This window comes from Larimichthys crocea, chromosome VIII (assembly GCF_000972845.2).
Source record: "Larimichthys crocea isolate SSNF chromosome VIII, L_crocea_2.0, whole genome shotgun sequence".
Classification (NCBI taxonomy): Eukaryota; Metazoa; Chordata; class Actinopteri; family Sciaenidae; genus Larimichthys; species Larimichthys crocea.
The window spans coordinates 27,138,706-27,154,817 of NC_040018.1; the positions used below are offsets into that span (position 1 = coordinate 27,138,706).

The window sequence follows — 16,112 nt, forward strand, 5'->3', positions numbered from 1 at the left end:
TGTCGAATTCAACGGCTGCCCGTATTGATGCGAGTCGTCAGAAAAGACGAACTGGAGAAATGTTGAGCACCAAAGGTGAGCAAGAAGCAGAGGAGGTGACCCAGCACTGCTCTGAAGACCGGTGGGGTTCTGGATCAAGTGAAAGGTCCAGAGAACGTTTCATTTCTACAGTGCTGTCAGACACTTCTAGTAACAATCTGAGTCTTTGTGCTGCGTTCATCACCCACACGACGCCACACACGCTGTCTGACCTGAACAGTGAAAACCAGGATTCACCCGTGAAGAGAACACCTCTCCAACGTGCCATCGAATGTGAGCATTTGCCCACTCAAGTCGGTTACGACGACAAACTGGAGTCAGGTCGAGACCCCAATGAGGACGACGAGCATGCAGGTGAGCTTCCCTCAGACGGTTATGGACAGGTTGTACAGAAATTCTTTGGTTATGCAAACCGATTGTTGCAGCAGCTGTCTGAGTAGCTGGTCTTAGATGATCTTGGAGGTGAACATGCTGGATGCGGAGGTACACGTGGTCTGTGGTGGTGAGGCTAAATTCTCTGAAACGCCTTTGGAGACGGCTTATGGTAGAGAACTAACATTCAATCACGGGCAACAGCTCTGGTGGACATTCCTGCTGTCAGCATGCCAACTGCACGCTCCCTCAAAACATCACCTGTGACATTTCAGAGTTCTGTTTATTGTGGCCAGCCTCAGGCACACCTGTGCAATAATCATGCTGTGCCACACCTGTGAGGTGGGATGGATTATCTCGGCAAAGGAGAAGTGCTCACTGTCACAGATTTACAGATTTGTGAACAATACTTGGGAGAAATGTTTTTTGTGTTTATAGAAAATGTTTCAGATCTTTGAGTGTGCGTTCATATTTCTGTTCAGTCACGTCAGACTGTGATGAAACATGATGCAGCTTTCTGTTCTGTTCTATTTCAGCAGAAAAGCTGAACACTCTTTGACCTGGATGTCAGACATGTTGAGGAAAGGCGTGAGACAGACACACACACACACACACACACACACACACACACACACACAGGAGGTAGAGGAGGAGATTCATGTGACTCAACTGAAAGCTCCAGAACTGATGATGTCATTTAGTTTTATTGAAGCATCAGAGCAGAAACTCAGTGTGTGAGCCAATCAGAAGAAGGCTCAGCGGGGTTCAGAGAAATGAAGCAGGATGTTCTGAGCGTGCTCAGTTCAGCGCGGTCAGCTGCTGAGCGCCGTCCATGTCGTCGCCCGCCATGACCTCGCAGACATCAGCCGCGGCGTCGACGGCCACCACAGTCTCTTCCTGTTTGTAGGTCAGAGCAGGTGTCATGTCATCATCAAACAGGATGGGAGGGGCCTCCTCAGTGGGCACCACCCCCACGCCATGCATGCGCTTCCTGTGCTGCTGCAGGTTTCCACTGCGGTTGAAGCGGGCCGTGCAGAGATCGCAGGCGAACGGCCGCTCCCCGGTGTGGATGATGACATGTCTGGCGAGCTGCGAGCGGCACTTCTTGTCCTTGCCGCAGATGTGGCAGACGAAGCTCTGCGGCGGCCGCTCACCGTCGGCGTGGACGACCTGGCGGTGTCTCTTCAGGTGGCTGAGGCGTCTGAAGGTGCGGCTGCAGAAGTCGCAGCCGTACGGTCGAACCTCGCTGTGGATCAGAGAGTGACTCGCGAGCAGTGACTTGAATTTGAAAACCTTGCTGCAGATCGGACACGGGAACACCTTCGTCGCTGCTGAGCTCTTCCTGTGTCCGATGGCGTGCGGCGCTTCGTTTACTTTGGCCCTCAGATGAACACGTATGTGGTGCTGCTTCAGGCAGGCGGGGCGCTGGAAGCTGCGCAGACATATGCCGCAGCGGTGAGGCTTGTCGCCCGAGTGGATGCGAGAGTGGGCAGCGAGGAGCGCTTCAGATTTCAGTCGCTTCCCGCAGATGCCACAGGCGAACGGTGCGTCAGGTGACGGGCTCTCCTCGCCGTTCACTCGGTTGGTGTGGACCAAGATCTTGTGGCGTTTGAGCTGGTACTGACGGCCAAACTTGCGGCCGCAGATGTCACAGAGGTGCGGCCGCTCTCCGGTGTGCGTCTGGAAGTGGACCGTCAGCTGCGACTTGCATTTAAACTCTTTGCCACAGAAGTCACAGAGCAGCGAGCCCGACCGCTGAGGCTCGGCGGCGCCGTCCACGTGGACGATCTTCTTGTGGTGCTCGAGGTCATTGGTCCTCATGTAGGCTTTGGGGCAGAGGTCGCAGCGGTGAGGCTTCATGCCCGAGTGGATGACCTCGTGCGTTTTCAGGCGGGACCTGCAGCTGAAGGTTTTGCCGCAGACGGCGCACAGCCACGCCTGCACCTCGCGCTGCCTCTCCAGCTTGGTGACGCCGTTGGGGTGCAGCCGGCTCAGGTGGTGCTGCAGGTTGTCGCGGCGGTTAAAGCGCAGGTCACACAGGTGGCAGGCGAACGGCTTCTTCCCCGTGTGAATGAAGGAATGTCGGGCCAGACTCGACTTGTTCTTCATCACTTTACCACAAACGTCACACATGGTGCTGCCGGGCTCCAGCTTCACCGTGCGAAGAGGTGCATGCTGGGACTCTGAGTCCAGCTGGATGTCCTCGAGAGCCGAGGGAGAAGCAGGCGAGTCTGGGGGAGAGACGGGGGAGAAGGTTCATGATAACTGCAGTCAGAACTTCATGATGTGTTTGATTCGTCCTCACTCACCTCCCTCAGGTGGAGTCCAGGTGGGATCGCCTGTGTCCTCCTCCTCCACCACCTCCTCCTCCTCCTCCTCCTCCTCCTCCTCCTCCGGTTGAAGGTCAGTAACAGGTGATACACGGCGATGGCGGCGTTGAGTTGGACTTCGTTTGGCGGACGTGAAGCTGCGAGGAGGCGGTCTCCTCTGGGACCTGGACCTGGAGGGTTTACCTGCAGGTTGGATGGTTCTGGTTCTGGTCCGGTTGCTGGTGCAGTGCTGCAGCAGAGCGCCACCGTCCGGTCCGTCAGGTCTGACAGCAAAACACTGCAGCAGCATCGCAGACGAGCCTGCAGACAGAACCACGACTTCAGAACTCTGGACACCATTTTGTCTACGTCTACAGACCGGTCCGGAGCAGACCGGGTCAGCCCGGTCCGGAGCACACCGGTCCAGGTCAGACCAGTCCAGAGCAGACCGGGTCAGCCTGGTCCAGATCGGTCCAGATCAGACCAGTCCGGAGCAGACCGGGTCAGCCAGGTCCAGATCGGTCCAGATCAGACCAGTCCGGAGCAGGAACATACTGACTGTAGTATTCTTTGACTACTTCCTGTTTACATCCCTCAAAGCATCATGGGAGCTGTAGTTTAACAGGGGTAGACCGTGAACGCCGTCAATCATAAGCGTGTCATACGTGTGCTGTGTCCAACATCATGTGACCCGGCTCTGACCAGGTGTGTCTCACCTGTGTGTCTCCAGCTGAGCTGCTGAGTCAGCAGGTCCACCTGCACAGCAGCGTCTCTCCTCTCTGCGGAGTCGCTCTGACAGCCCACCTCCCTCTTCTCCTCCTCTGGACTCTCCCATTGACAGCCCACCTCCCTCCTCCTCTCCTCCTCTCCTTCCTCTCTCAGCAGGAAGACACACAGCTGTGCTCCTTCAGGAGGCTCCAAGAGTCCAGACGACATCGTTCAAACAGGACCTGGAGGCAACACAACACATCATGTGACCGTCATGTGACTGCTGACATCTCAGCAATGCTAACAGAGCTAACAACAGAGCTAACAACAGAGCTAACAACAGAGCTAACAACAGAGCAAATAACAGAGCTAACAGAGCTAACAGAGCTAACAACAGAGCTAACAACAGAGGTAACAACAGAGCTAACAGAGGTAACAACAGAGCTAACAACAGAGCTAATAACAGAGCTAACAGAGCTAACAACAGAGCTAACAGAGCTAACAACAAAGCTAATAGAGCTAACAACAGAGCTAACAACAGAGCTAACAACAGAGTTAACAGAGCTAACAACAGAGGTAACAACAGAGCTAACAACAGAGCTAACAGAGCTAACAACAGAGCTAACAGAGCTAACAACAGAGCTAACAACAGAGCTAACAGAGGTAACAACAGAGCTAATAACAGAGCTAATAACAGAGCTAACAACAGAGCTAACAACAGAGCTAACAGAGGTAACAACAGAGCTAATAACAGAGCTAACAACAGAGCTAACAGCAGAGCTAACAGCAGAGCTAACAGAGCTAACAGAGGTAACAACAGAGCTAATAACAGAGCTAACAGCAGAGCTAACAACAGAGCTAACAGAGGTAACAACAGAGCTAATAACAAGGGGAGGAGACAAGGAAGGGGAACGAGATGTGGAGCCTGGTTGATGACCAAGCTGACAGTGTGTATCACTAGATCAGCCAACACACTCTGTCTGTCTGTCTGTCTGTCTGTCTGTCTGTCTCTCTGTCTGTCTGTCTCTCCCTGTCTGTCTGTCTGCCTCTGTCTGTTTGACTCTCTGTCTGTCTCTCTGTCTGTCTCTTTTCCTGTCTCTCTCTGTCTGTCTCTCTGCCTGCCTGCCTGTCTCTCTCTCTCTCTGACTCTCTCTCTCTCTGTCTGTCTCTCTCTCTCTGCCTGCCTGTCTCTCTGCCTGTCTGTCTCTCTCTCTCTCTGTCTGTCTGTCTCTCTCTCTGCCTGTCTGTCTGTCTCTCTCTCTGTCTGTCTGCCTGTCTCTCTCTCTCTCTCTCTCTCTGCCTGTCTGTCTCTCTCTCCGCCTGCCTGTCTGTCTCTCTCTCTGCCTGTCTGTCTCTCTCTTGTCTGTCTGTCTGTCTGTCTCTTTCTGCCTGTTGTCTCTCTCTTGCCTGTCTGTCTGTCTCTCTCTCTGCCTGTCTCTCTCTCTCCTCTCTGTCTGTCTGTCTGTCTTTCTGTCTCTCTCTCTCTTGCTGTCTGTCTCTTCTCCGCCTGCCTGTCGTCTCTTCCTTGGTTCTTCTCTGTCTGTCCCTTCTGTCTGCTGTCTTCTCTCCTCTCTCGTCTGTCGTCTGTCTGTCTGTCCTCTCTCTCTCTCTTGCCGTCTGTCTCTCTCTCTGCCTGTCTGTCCTCTCTCTTGCTGTCTCTCTTCTCTGTCTGTCTGTTTTCTGTCTGTCTCTCTCTCTGCGTCTGTTCTCTCTCCTGTCTGTCTGTCTGTCTTCTCTCTCTCGCGTCTGTTCTCTCTCTCCTGCCTTCTTGTCTCGTCTCTGTCTCTGCTCCTGTCTGTCTCTCTCTCTGCCTGTCTGTCTCTCTCTCTCTCCTGTCTCTGTTCTCTCTCTCTCTCTCGCTGTCTGCTCTCTCTCTCGCCTGCCTGTCCCTCTCTCTCTCTGTCTGTCTGTCTGTCTCTCTCTCTGCCGTCTGTCTGTCTCCTCCTGCCTGCCTGTTCTGTTCTCTCTCTCTCTCTTCTCTGCCTGTCTTCTCCTCTCTCTCCTGTCTGTCTCTCTCTCTCTCTCTCTCTCTGCTTCTGTCTCTCTCTCTCTCTCTGCTCTGTCTCTCTCTCTCTCTCTCTCTGCCTGCCTGTCTGCTCTCTCTCTGCCTGTTGTTTCTTCTCTCTGCCTGTCTCTCTCTCTCTCTCTTCTCTCTGTCTCTCTCTCTCTGCTGTCTGTCTCTCTCTCTCTCTCTCTCTTGCTGTGCTCTCTCTCTCTCTGCCTGCCTGTCTCTCTCTCCTGCTGTCTGTCTGCAGGAACACAGTCGGTTCAGCTGCTAACATTAGCACAGAGCTAACAGCTACTTACCGTCCCCGTAGGTTGAAGTGTCCGCGTGAGCGGCTCAGCTGCCGGAGTTCCAGAGGACAGCGGGAGGACAGGGGAGACAGCGGGAGGACCGCAGGGGGGGGACAGAGAAGTTTAGAAAAAAAAAACTACAGGCCGCACCGGAAACACTGCTTCTTCTTTTCTTCTTTCTTCCTATTTGTGTCAGTTTCCGGCAGGATGACGTGTGATGCTGCCTCCCACAGGCCAGACTACAAACTGTTCCACTCTGATGTTTGGAGCTCTTCATCAATCCATCACTCTGATGTTTGGAGCTCTTCATCAATCCATCATTCTGATGTTTGGAGCTCTTCATCAATCCATCACTGATGTTTGGAGCTCTTCGTCAATCCATCACTCTGATGTTTGGAGCTCATCATCAATCCATCACTCTGATGTTTGGAGCTCTTCATCAATCCATCACTCTGATGTTTTGAGCGCTTCATCAATCCATCACTCTGATGTTTGGAGCTCTTCATCAATCCATCACTCTGATGTTTAGAGCTCTTCATCAATCCATCATTCTGATGTTTGGAGCTCTTCATCAATCCATCACTCTGATGTTTGGAGCTCATCATCAATCCATCACTCTGATGTTTGGAGCTCTTCATCAATCCATCATTCTGATGTTTGGAGCTCTTCATCAATCCATCACTGATGTTTGGAGCTCTTCGTCAATCCATCACTCTGATGTTTGGAGCTCATCATCAATCCATCACTCTGATGTTTGGAGCTCTTCATCAATCCATCACTGATGTTTGGAGCTCTTCGTCAATCCATCACTCTGATGTTTGGAGCTCATACAACCAGCACTCTGAGTGTTGGGCTCTTCATCAATCCATCACTCTGATGTTTAGAGCTCTTCATCAATCCATCACTCTGATGTTTGGAGCTCTTCATCAATCCATCACTCTGAGTTTTAGTTTCATCAATCCATCGCTCTTATGTTGGAGCTCTTCGTCAATCCATCGTTCTGATGTTTGGAGCTCTTCGCAATCCATCGCTCCTGATGTTTGGAGCTCTTCGTCAATCCATCACTCTGATGTTTAGAGCTCTTCGTCAATTCATCACTCTGATGTTTAGAGCTCTTCGTCAATCCATCGCTCTGATGTTTGGAGCTCTTCGTCAATCCATCACTCTGATGTTTGGAGCTCTTCGTCAATCCATCGCTCTGATGTTTGGCGCTCTTCGTCAATCCATCGCTCTGATGTTTAAGCTCTTCGTCAATCCTCACTCTGATGGTTACAGCATTCGTCAATCCATCACTCTGATTTTTACAGCTCTTCGTCAATCCATCACTCTGATGTTTGGAGCTCTTCGTCAATCATCACTCTGATGTTTGGAGCTCTTCGTCAATCCATCCTCTGATGTTTGGAGCTCATCGTCATCCATCGCTCTGATGTTTGGAGCTCTTCGTCAATCCATCGCTCTGATGTTTAGAGCTCTTCGTCAATCCATCGCTCTGATGTTTGGAGCTCTTCATCAATCCATCATTCTGATGTTTAGAGCTCTTCGTCAATCCATCGCTCTGATGTTTGGAGCTCTTCGTCAATCCATCGCTCTGATGTTTGGAGCTCTTCGTCAATCCATCGTTCTGATGTTTGGAGCTCTTCGTCAATCCATCGCTCTGATGTTTGGAGCTCTTCGTCAATCCATCACTCTGATGTTTAGAGCTCTTCGTCAATCATCACTCTGATGTTTAGAGCTCTTCGTCAATCCATCGCTCTGATGTTTGGAGCTCTTGTCAATCCATCCTCTATGTTTGGAGCTCTTCGTCCAATCCATCGCTCTGATGTTTGGAGCTCATCGTCAATCCATCGCTCTGATGTTTGGAGCTCTTCGTCAATCCATCACTCTGATGTTTGGAGCTCTTCATTAATCCATTATTCCGCTGGGATGGAAGTTATTACTGAGCTACATTTACATTTTACAGGGAATGCCTTCTGTGTAAGTCCATCAGGGTTAAACAAATTTAAATTATATTTTTATCAATACACTTTTGTAAATAGAGTGATGCGTTGTTCCAAATGATTTATATTAAGACCTCCAACATTCTTAAATATATTATGTGGAATAAAGTACCATAATGAAACTGAAGCTGTGTAGTTCAAGTCCATGAAGTCCAGCAGATCAAAGCCACCTTTGGCTTTAGGTCCAGAAAGCAGTTTTTTAGATGATGATGCTTATTTTTTCATACAAACTCACAAACATATTATATACATATATCAGTTTTTGGGGGAAAATGTAAAAACTTAATTTTGTTTCCTTCGTTCTGTAGTCCAGAAAGGTCCCCATGCTTCTGGAACTATTTAACCGTCTTACATGTCTGTGAATATCTCGGTTTATGATAGAGAGATGTGGTTTCACTGTTTTCCAAAGATTCCGCTGAAGACAGAGATATACGGTTTGTGTCTGTCCGACACTTCTTTGTTGTTCTACGCCACCGTGTAAAAGAACAATCGAAAATTTTGTTCGTCAGACATTATCAGACCTTCCTTTCTTCTTGCCTCTACCCAGGTCGCCATCTTGGACCAACCACAGATCACATCAATAACATTCATGGCTTCATGATGTAGTCTAGTCTGAGAGCAGTCATCGTCTCCTAACTCCTTATGACCTCTCCTTCACATCTGTCCCTATCACCTCGTGCTGTTTTCCATCGAGGTCAAGGAAGAGTAGTTTGGTTAGTCCTCTGTGTCCGGGCCTCACTGATCACTGTACAGAACCACAGCTTTAGAACTTTTTTCAGACTGGATCAGATTTTATTCACAATATATTTGCTGCTTTTCCCTTTGATGTCCTCCAACGGCTTCAACTCTGAAAAAAAACAAAAACTAGCACTACTTCCTGGCTGACCTCCACCTCCAGGTGTGGTCATCACCCCCTGCTGGCAGAGAGGAGGCATACATCAGTAACCAGACTCCAGCTGATGAGTGTATACAGATTTTTATTTGTAGTATTTTGGAATCATACAACATAAATAAAATCTTTACATTACAATAATGTTCTCATCAGCACCAGAGCCGTACGTCAACAGGGTTCAGTCAGAACCAAGGCCAGACAACCCAGAGCTGTATGTCAGCAGCTGTGTCTCCGTCCTGAGTCTTAGTCTGTCTCAGTCCTCTGAGTCTTAGTCTGTCTCAGTCCTCTGAGTCTTAGTCTGTCTCAGTCCTCTGAGTCTAAGTCTGTCTCCGTCCTCTGAGTCTCAGTCTGTCTCAGTCTCAGTCTGTCTCAGTCTTTCTCAGTCCTCTGAGTCTTAGTCTGTCTCAGTCCTCTGAGTCTAAGTCTGTCTCAGTCCTATGAGTCTTAGTCTGTCTCAGTCTTAGTCTGTCTCAGTCCTCTGAGTCTTAGTCTGTCTCAGTCCTCTGAGTCTCAGTCTGTCTCAGTCTCCGTCCTCGTCCATCAGTGTGTCCACCCTGTCCGTCCTGTCTAAAGTCAGTGTACTGTGAGTGTTGGACAGCTGGAGGTGGAGGGACGAGTAGCGGCTGATGAAGCAGCTGCAGCTGAAGAGGTGGAGGTGAATACCTTAATATACAAATGTAAGTAACACTACACCGAAAGTACACAGAGTACACAGAGTACTAACAGGACTGGGACACAGAACTGGTCTGACCGTGGTTTTGATGGTGGAACATTCTAATCGTCCGACATGATTGTCTCTCTGTGTGCTTCACAAGAACGATGACGACAACAACGACACTGAGAACAACTGAAGGAATAAATATTCTTCTTCCTGCTTCCTCCTGCTTTATTTACATTATTAACAGCTCGCCTCAAACTCGGCCCAAACCAAAACCAGCACCACCCTCATCCAGCTCAGAGTTCAGTCTCAGTCAGACATACAACGTTAGTGGCAAACATTGACACTGTGTTCTTTCCTCACTGCTGCTCAGCTGTGATTGGAAAGTCATTGTTTGGAGGACGAGTTTAGTCAACGGTTGCTTGGCAAAATAGTTGATGTGTTCTGTTGATCAACAAACTCATTAATCGACTAATCATTTCATCACTAATTTATACCTGCCGATAATTCTGAGCTCTGATCAATCAAATGTGACTTTTTACAACATTGCCCATCATGCTCTTCAAAGGACCATACCAGTGTTCCCAATCAGCCCAGTAACTCCTCAAACATTTCCCAGTTCATTCCAGGATCATTTTTAAATGTGTTGGTCCTTTAAACTGTGAAATCTTTTCTTGTAATCATGAAATGTTTTTTCCCAATTGTAAATGTTTTCTCCTACTCAAGAGATACTTTGATATTTTGTCGTAATGGTGATAGATGCTGTATTGCGTTTGGTCTGCGAGGTGACGTCCGCATGCTGACTGACACTGGCAGACCTGAACACACCGGGCTGGTTCTTGAAGAGGAAGCAGGGATGTCATGGTGTTGAGTTTCGAGTGCATCAGGTGAGCTGAGCTCCTGTCAGCTGGACGGACGCTCCATGTGTGGTTTGATTCTTTAGTTTCATCAACACGACAAAAACTGTAAAAAACAGGCGCAACACGACAAAGACGTGACAAACACAGTTCAGTGTGTCGCAGTCAAACAAGGCAGTGCAAAAACATCCTCCTCCTCCTCAGTGTCCTTCTTCCTCTTCACCTTCACTCAGTAGTAGACCTCCTCCTCCTCCTCCTCCTCTTCCTCCTCCTGTCAGACTGTGTGCAGCATTATCACTGAGGGAGGAAGAGGATGATGAAGGCTGTCTGTCCATCAGGCTAAGCAGAGTTGAGATACTCCAGAGCGACCTCATAACAAAATTTATACTGTTCCTGTGGAGACACAGAGGTCAGAGGTCAGAGGTGTTTTAGTGATTAAAACATATTAGACGAATATTTAACCAATAAATATTCATATATCTGTGTGTGTTACAGTGTGTTACAGTGTGTTACAGTGTATTAAAGTGTGTGTGTATGTGTGTGTGTGTGTGTGTGTGTGTGTGTGTTACAGTATGTGTGTGTGTGTGTGTGTGTGTGTGTGTGTGTGTTACCAGCAGGTCCACCATGTTTGGTTTGTTGTTTCTCAAAGTTTTTACGGCGTGAAAAACGTCGACGCAGCGCTGCTGTCGTAACATCTCACACACGATACTGATACTGCAGAACACACCACTGCGACCTCCTCCATTACTGAGGAGGAGAGGAGAGGAGGAGAGATGAGAGGAGGAGAGGAGGAGAGGAGAAGAAGAGAGGAGGAGAGATGAGAGGAGGAGAGGAGGAGAGATGAGAGGAGAGGAGAAGAGGAGAGGAGGAGAGAGGAGAGGAGAGGAGAGGAGGAGGAGGAGAGATGAGAGGAGGAGAGGAGGAGAGGAGAAGAAGAGAGGAGGAGAGATGAGAGGAGGAGAGGAGGAGAGATGAGAGGAGAGGAGAAGAGGAGAGGAGGAGAGAGGAGAGGAGGAGAGATGAGAGGAGGAGAGATGAGAGGAGAGGAGAAGAGGAGAGATGAGAGGAGGGAGAGGAGAAGAGATGAGAGGAGAGAAGAGGAGGAGAGATGAGAGGAGGAGAGGAGGAGAGATGAGAGGAGAAGAGGAGAGGAGGAGAGATGAGAGGAGAGGAGGTGAGAGGAGAGGAGAGGAGGTGAGAGGAGAGGAGAGGAGAGGAGGAGAGGAGATGAGAGGAGGAGAGACATATATTACATTCAGCATGTTTTTCCACTTTCACCACTAGATGGAGACAAACCATCACTGTTCCTCTCTGTAGTATATATGGTAGTAATATATAGTACTGTATAGTAGTACTCATACAGGTAGTGGTAGTATATAGTAGTATATAGTATGATGCAGTATGATGTAGTACCTGTACAGACAGAGTAGTATATAGTAGTATATAGTAGTATTACAGGCAGTGGTAGTATATAGTAGTAAGTAGTAGTATACAGTAGTAGTCCTCATACAGGCAGTGGTAGTATATAGTAGTATGTAGTAGTATGTAGTAGCAGTACTCGTACAGGCAGTGGTAGTATATAGTAGTATATAGTATTATGTAGTAGTATATAGTAGTATGTAGTAGTATATAGTAGTATGTAGTAGTATGTAGTGGTATATAGTAGTATGTAGTAGTATATATTAGTATGTAGTATTATGTAGTAGTATATAGTAGTATATAGTAGTAGGTAGTAGTATATAGTAGTATGTAGTAGTAGTACTCGTACAGGCAGTGGTAGTATATAGTAGTATATAGTAGTGTATAGTAGTATGTAGTAGTAGTACTCGTAGAGGCAGTGGTAGTATATAGTAGTATATAGTAGTATATAGTAGTGTATAGTAGTATGTAGTAGTATATAGTAGTAGTACTCGTACAGGCAGTGGTAGTATATAGTAGTATATAGTAGTGTATAGTAGTATGTAGTAGTAGTACTTGTACAGGAAGTGGTAGTATATAGTAGTATATAGTAGTGTATAGTAGTATGTAGTAGTATATAGTAGTAGTACTCGTACAGGCAGTGGTAGTATATGGTAGTATATAGTAGTATATAGTAGTGTATAGTAGTATGTAGTAGCATGTAGTAGTAGTACTCTTACGGGCAGTGGTAGTATACAGTAGTATATAGTAGTGTATAGTAGTATGTAGTAGTATGTAGTAGTAGTACTCGTACAGGCAGTGGTAGTATATAGTAGTATATAGTAGTGTATAGTTGTATGTAGTAGTATGTAGTAGTAGTACTCGTACAGGCAGTGGACCACCGTGCGTCCCTCTCCTCCGTCGTACTCGTCCTGCCATTTGTCCACCTGGTGAACCAGTTTGAGGAAGGAGCGCTTGGACACGGGCGTGTCCCGGTACATGGGCCAGCCCAGGAACTGGAACTGCTGCACCATGCGGTACCCGTCCTGTGGCTGGGGGAGACAGGGAGGACAGGGTGGTCAAAAGAAGCTTACCCTAAACTTACCTTAAACAGTTCAGAGTCTAGGACCCTGAGGAAGATCCAGTCCTGGCTGACCCGGGTCAGCCCCTGAATGTTCTGACCATCGGGCTGCAGACTGGGTCAGAACAAACACACAGCAGAACTCTTTTGCTCCCCTCAGGGAGAATAAAGATTCCTTGACCTTTAAGGACAGAGCAAAGGACAGAGGAGGCATGTAGAATAGAACGAGGACAGGGGGAAGGAAAGGAAAGAGGGAAGTACAGGTAGGGACGGAGGTAAACACAGAAAAGGGAAGGGGATGGGGGGGGGGGCTAACAGAAATGTGAGCAGACAGGGAGCAGAAAGGGTTCAAATCAAACGCACTGAAAGCTAAAGGCGGGGGTGGAGGGGAGTCTGGATCAAACACAACTGAAATGTTTTGAGACACAGGGAGGAAATGAGGCACAAATCAAACGCCACAAAACCTAAACTCAGCCCGACATGGAGGTGAAGAGCTTTAAATCAAACGCATTGTGATCTAAATCTGGTGAAACAGGAAAGAAATGGATCAAACACAAGCACAGCTGAACGAATCAAACACACCCCGAACACCTGAGGGCGTAAAGGGGGTCAAAATGAAACAAACCCGGACGGAAAGAGGTGGTAACAAAGAGAAAGTGTGAACTTCACCCAGCATCAGCTACATCAGCTACATCAGCTCACGTCTAGCTGGGGATAGGCAAAGTACCGTTGGGGGTAAAGGGAGGCGTCAGAGTGAAAAAGAAACGCACCCGGGCCGTGTTGTAGATCCTGAAGATGCGGCTGATGACGTCCTCCTCCAGATCAGCTGACACAAACTCCACCTGCAGAGAGCCGAGGCGGTGGAGGCCGTTCTCAGGCCAGTACTGAGGACAGAGCTGACAGACAGGCAGGCAGACAGACAAAGAGACAGACAGACAGACAGAGAGACAGGCAGGCAGACAGACAGACAGAGAGAAAGAGAGGCAGACAGACAGAGAGACAGACAGAGAGACAGAGAAAGACAGACAGACAGACAGAGAGACAGACAGAGAGAGAAAGACAGACAGACAGACAGACAGACAGACAGAGAGACAGACACAGAGAGAGAGAGACAGGCAGACAGACAGAGAGGCAGACAGAGAGAAAGAGAGACAGACAGACAGACAGGCAGAGAGAAAGACAGACAGACAGAGAGACAGGCAGAGAGAAAGAGAGACAGGCAGACAGACAGACAGACAGGCAGAGAGAAAGAGAGACAGGCAGACAGACAGAGAGGCAGACAGACAGACAGAGATACAGACAGACAGACAGACAGAGAAAGACAGACAGACAGAGAGAAAGAGAGACAGGCAGACAGACAGAGAGGCAGACAGACAGACAGGCAGACAGACAGACAGACAGGCAGGCAGACAGACAGATAGACAGAGAGACAGACAGACAGACAGGCAGACAGACAGACAGAGAGACAGACAGGCAGACAGAGAGAAAGAGAGACAGACAGGCAGACAGACAGGCAGACAGAGAGAAAGAGAGACAGACAGACAGACAGACAGACAGACAGACAGACAGGCAGACAGAGAGAAAGAGAGACAGACAGACAGACAGACAGAGAGAAAGACAGACAGACAGGCAGACAGACAGACAGACAGAGAGAGAGAGAGAGAGAGACAGGCAGACAGACAGGCAGACAGACAGAGAGACAGACAGACAGACAGACAGACAGACAGACAGGCAGACAGACAGACAGACAGGCAGACAGACACCAACATCTACACCTGTTCGTTCACGAGAGCGCTTACTGATGAAGCAACAGAGCGCTAGGGTAACAGTTCGGTGGTACAATGAGGGATAGACACCACACCACACACACAACCACACACACACACACTCAGTGTTTACATCGTCTCTGTTTCCAGAGCAGTACGTCTTCATCCATGACGCCATCTTGGAGGCGTGTCTCGGGGTGACACGCCATTCCGGCCAATCACGCTGCGTCGGTTTATTACGAGATGAACCGATTGGATCCTCAGACGAACTCGAGTCAGATCAAGAGGAGTTCATAGGGTGAGTGTTGTCATTATGTTTCATTAATGTTTGTTAACGTTAATTAACCATTTCACTTCTTGTGTGTGTGTGTGTGCGTGTTGTTGTTTGTGTTGTTGTGTGCTCAGACCCTGAACATGGTGAACCCACCTTGCGGGTGGAGGACTGCAGCATCGCTCTGTTGCTAGAAACCACGAGAAGAACCGCTGCATGGACGTGTTGGCCTCCGGACCGCTGCCTGCCGTCTCATCACCATGACGGAGAGAGCTCCAACTACATCAACGCCGCGCTGATGGACGTTGTGGACGCACACGCCAACACTGGATCACTGTCAAACATTTGTCTGTCCTGTGGGGGACAACTACAGTTTCCATGAGGCTTTGTGCCAACGCAGCAGGAGTCCATGTGCTCACTGTGTAGTTCACATCAGTCATATATGAGCTGAATGGAACTGGTCCAAGCACAGAAGCTTGTGGAACTCCACAACTAAGTTTGGTGTGCACGGAGGACTGAAGCAGTTGAACCTTTTTTGAACTTAAATCACACCTCAGACAGAACTAGTGAAGACTTTCTGAATGAAAATCTGATTTTCAGTCCCTTTGCCTACACATGTGCAGGTCTTAACCAAACGTGAAGAAAAAAGAACATAAAACAGAAGGTGCTGTGTGTTTTTCCTCAGACATGCCACAAAGTAAAGAGCCTCCAGAAGCTGAAGCTTGTCCTCAATAGAAAGTGTTTCTCTGCTCTGTTTGCTCCCTGCGCTCTTCTTTGTTCTTTGATTGGCTAGAATACTCACAGACAACCGTCCACTAAAGTTTGTCCATTCGTCCAACATCTATTTTCCGATTGGCTTTTACGTGGTGGAACGAAACAACATGGAAGTGTCACATCTGTCCGGTTAAACGGTTTAGACTGTTACTGAACATTGCACCATTACACCAATAAAGCAACGTGTGTGTGTGTGTGTGTGTGCTGTGTGGTGTGTGTGTGTGTGTGTGTGTGTGTGTGTGTGTTACAGAGTTACAAGCAGCCGTCGGCCCTTCCGTTGTTACCCACATCCTTGCCAAACACAGTGAGGACTTCTGGCGTCTGGTCCTCGACTACCACTGTACGTCCATCGTCATGCTGAACGACGTCGACACCGGCACAGGTACACACACCACACACACCACACAATACACATCACAATACACACACACACACACACACACACCACACACACACACACAACACACACCACACACAAACACTACACACACACATACACAACACACACACACACACACACACAACACTACAACACACACACACACACATACCACACACCACACACCACAAACTACACCACACACTTTGTCTCGTAGTGCATGCAACATAGACACAGGTAAAGTTCACCAAACATAACAACGTGAAATATATATATACATAATATGTGTGTCAGGAACTAATCCTTCTTTTGGTGC

At 48.4% G+C, this 16,112-nt stretch overlaps 2 protein-coding genes across 11 annotated transcripts in view; both read right to left on the reverse strand.

Moving 5' to 3' along the window:
* Positions 1 to 338: 338 nt before the first annotated feature.
* On the reverse strand, positions 339 to 5,821 carry LOC104939980 (zinc finger protein 626). The gene is made up of 4 exons (XM_019258770.2): positions 5,736 to 5,821; positions 3,437 to 3,670; positions 2,721 to 3,041; positions 339 to 2,642 (listed from the first exon to the last, which is right to left on the reverse strand). The coding sequence occupies exons 2-4, from the start codon at positions 3,654 to 3,656 to the stop codon at positions 1,210 to 1,212; spliced, it is 1,974 nt and encodes a 657-aa protein (XP_019114315.1). The 5' UTR covers positions 3,657 to 3,670; positions 5,736 to 5,821; the 3' UTR covers positions 339 to 1,209.
* Positions 5,822 to 8,680: 2,859 nt separating this feature from the next.
* The window catches only part of LOC104934961 (receptor-type tyrosine-protein phosphatase mu), an 81,702-nt gene continuing 74,270 nt past the window's right edge, over positions 8,681 to 16,112 (reverse strand). For all 10 annotated transcript variants that reach the window (XM_027281372.1, XM_027281374.1, XM_027281375.1 and 7 more), the window contains 4 exons: positions 13,377 to 13,502; positions 12,414 to 12,577; positions 10,739 to 10,874; positions 8,681 to 10,520 (listed from right to left, as the gene is read on the reverse strand). In XM_027281372.1, the coding sequence (XP_027137173.1) occupies positions 10,467 to 10,520; positions 10,739 to 10,874; positions 12,414 to 12,577; positions 13,377 to 13,502 (480 nt within the window). In that variant the 3' untranslated portion in view covers positions 8,681 to 10,466. The remainder of the gene's footprint in view (positions 10,521 to 10,738; positions 10,875 to 12,413; positions 12,578 to 13,376; positions 13,503 to 16,112) is intronic.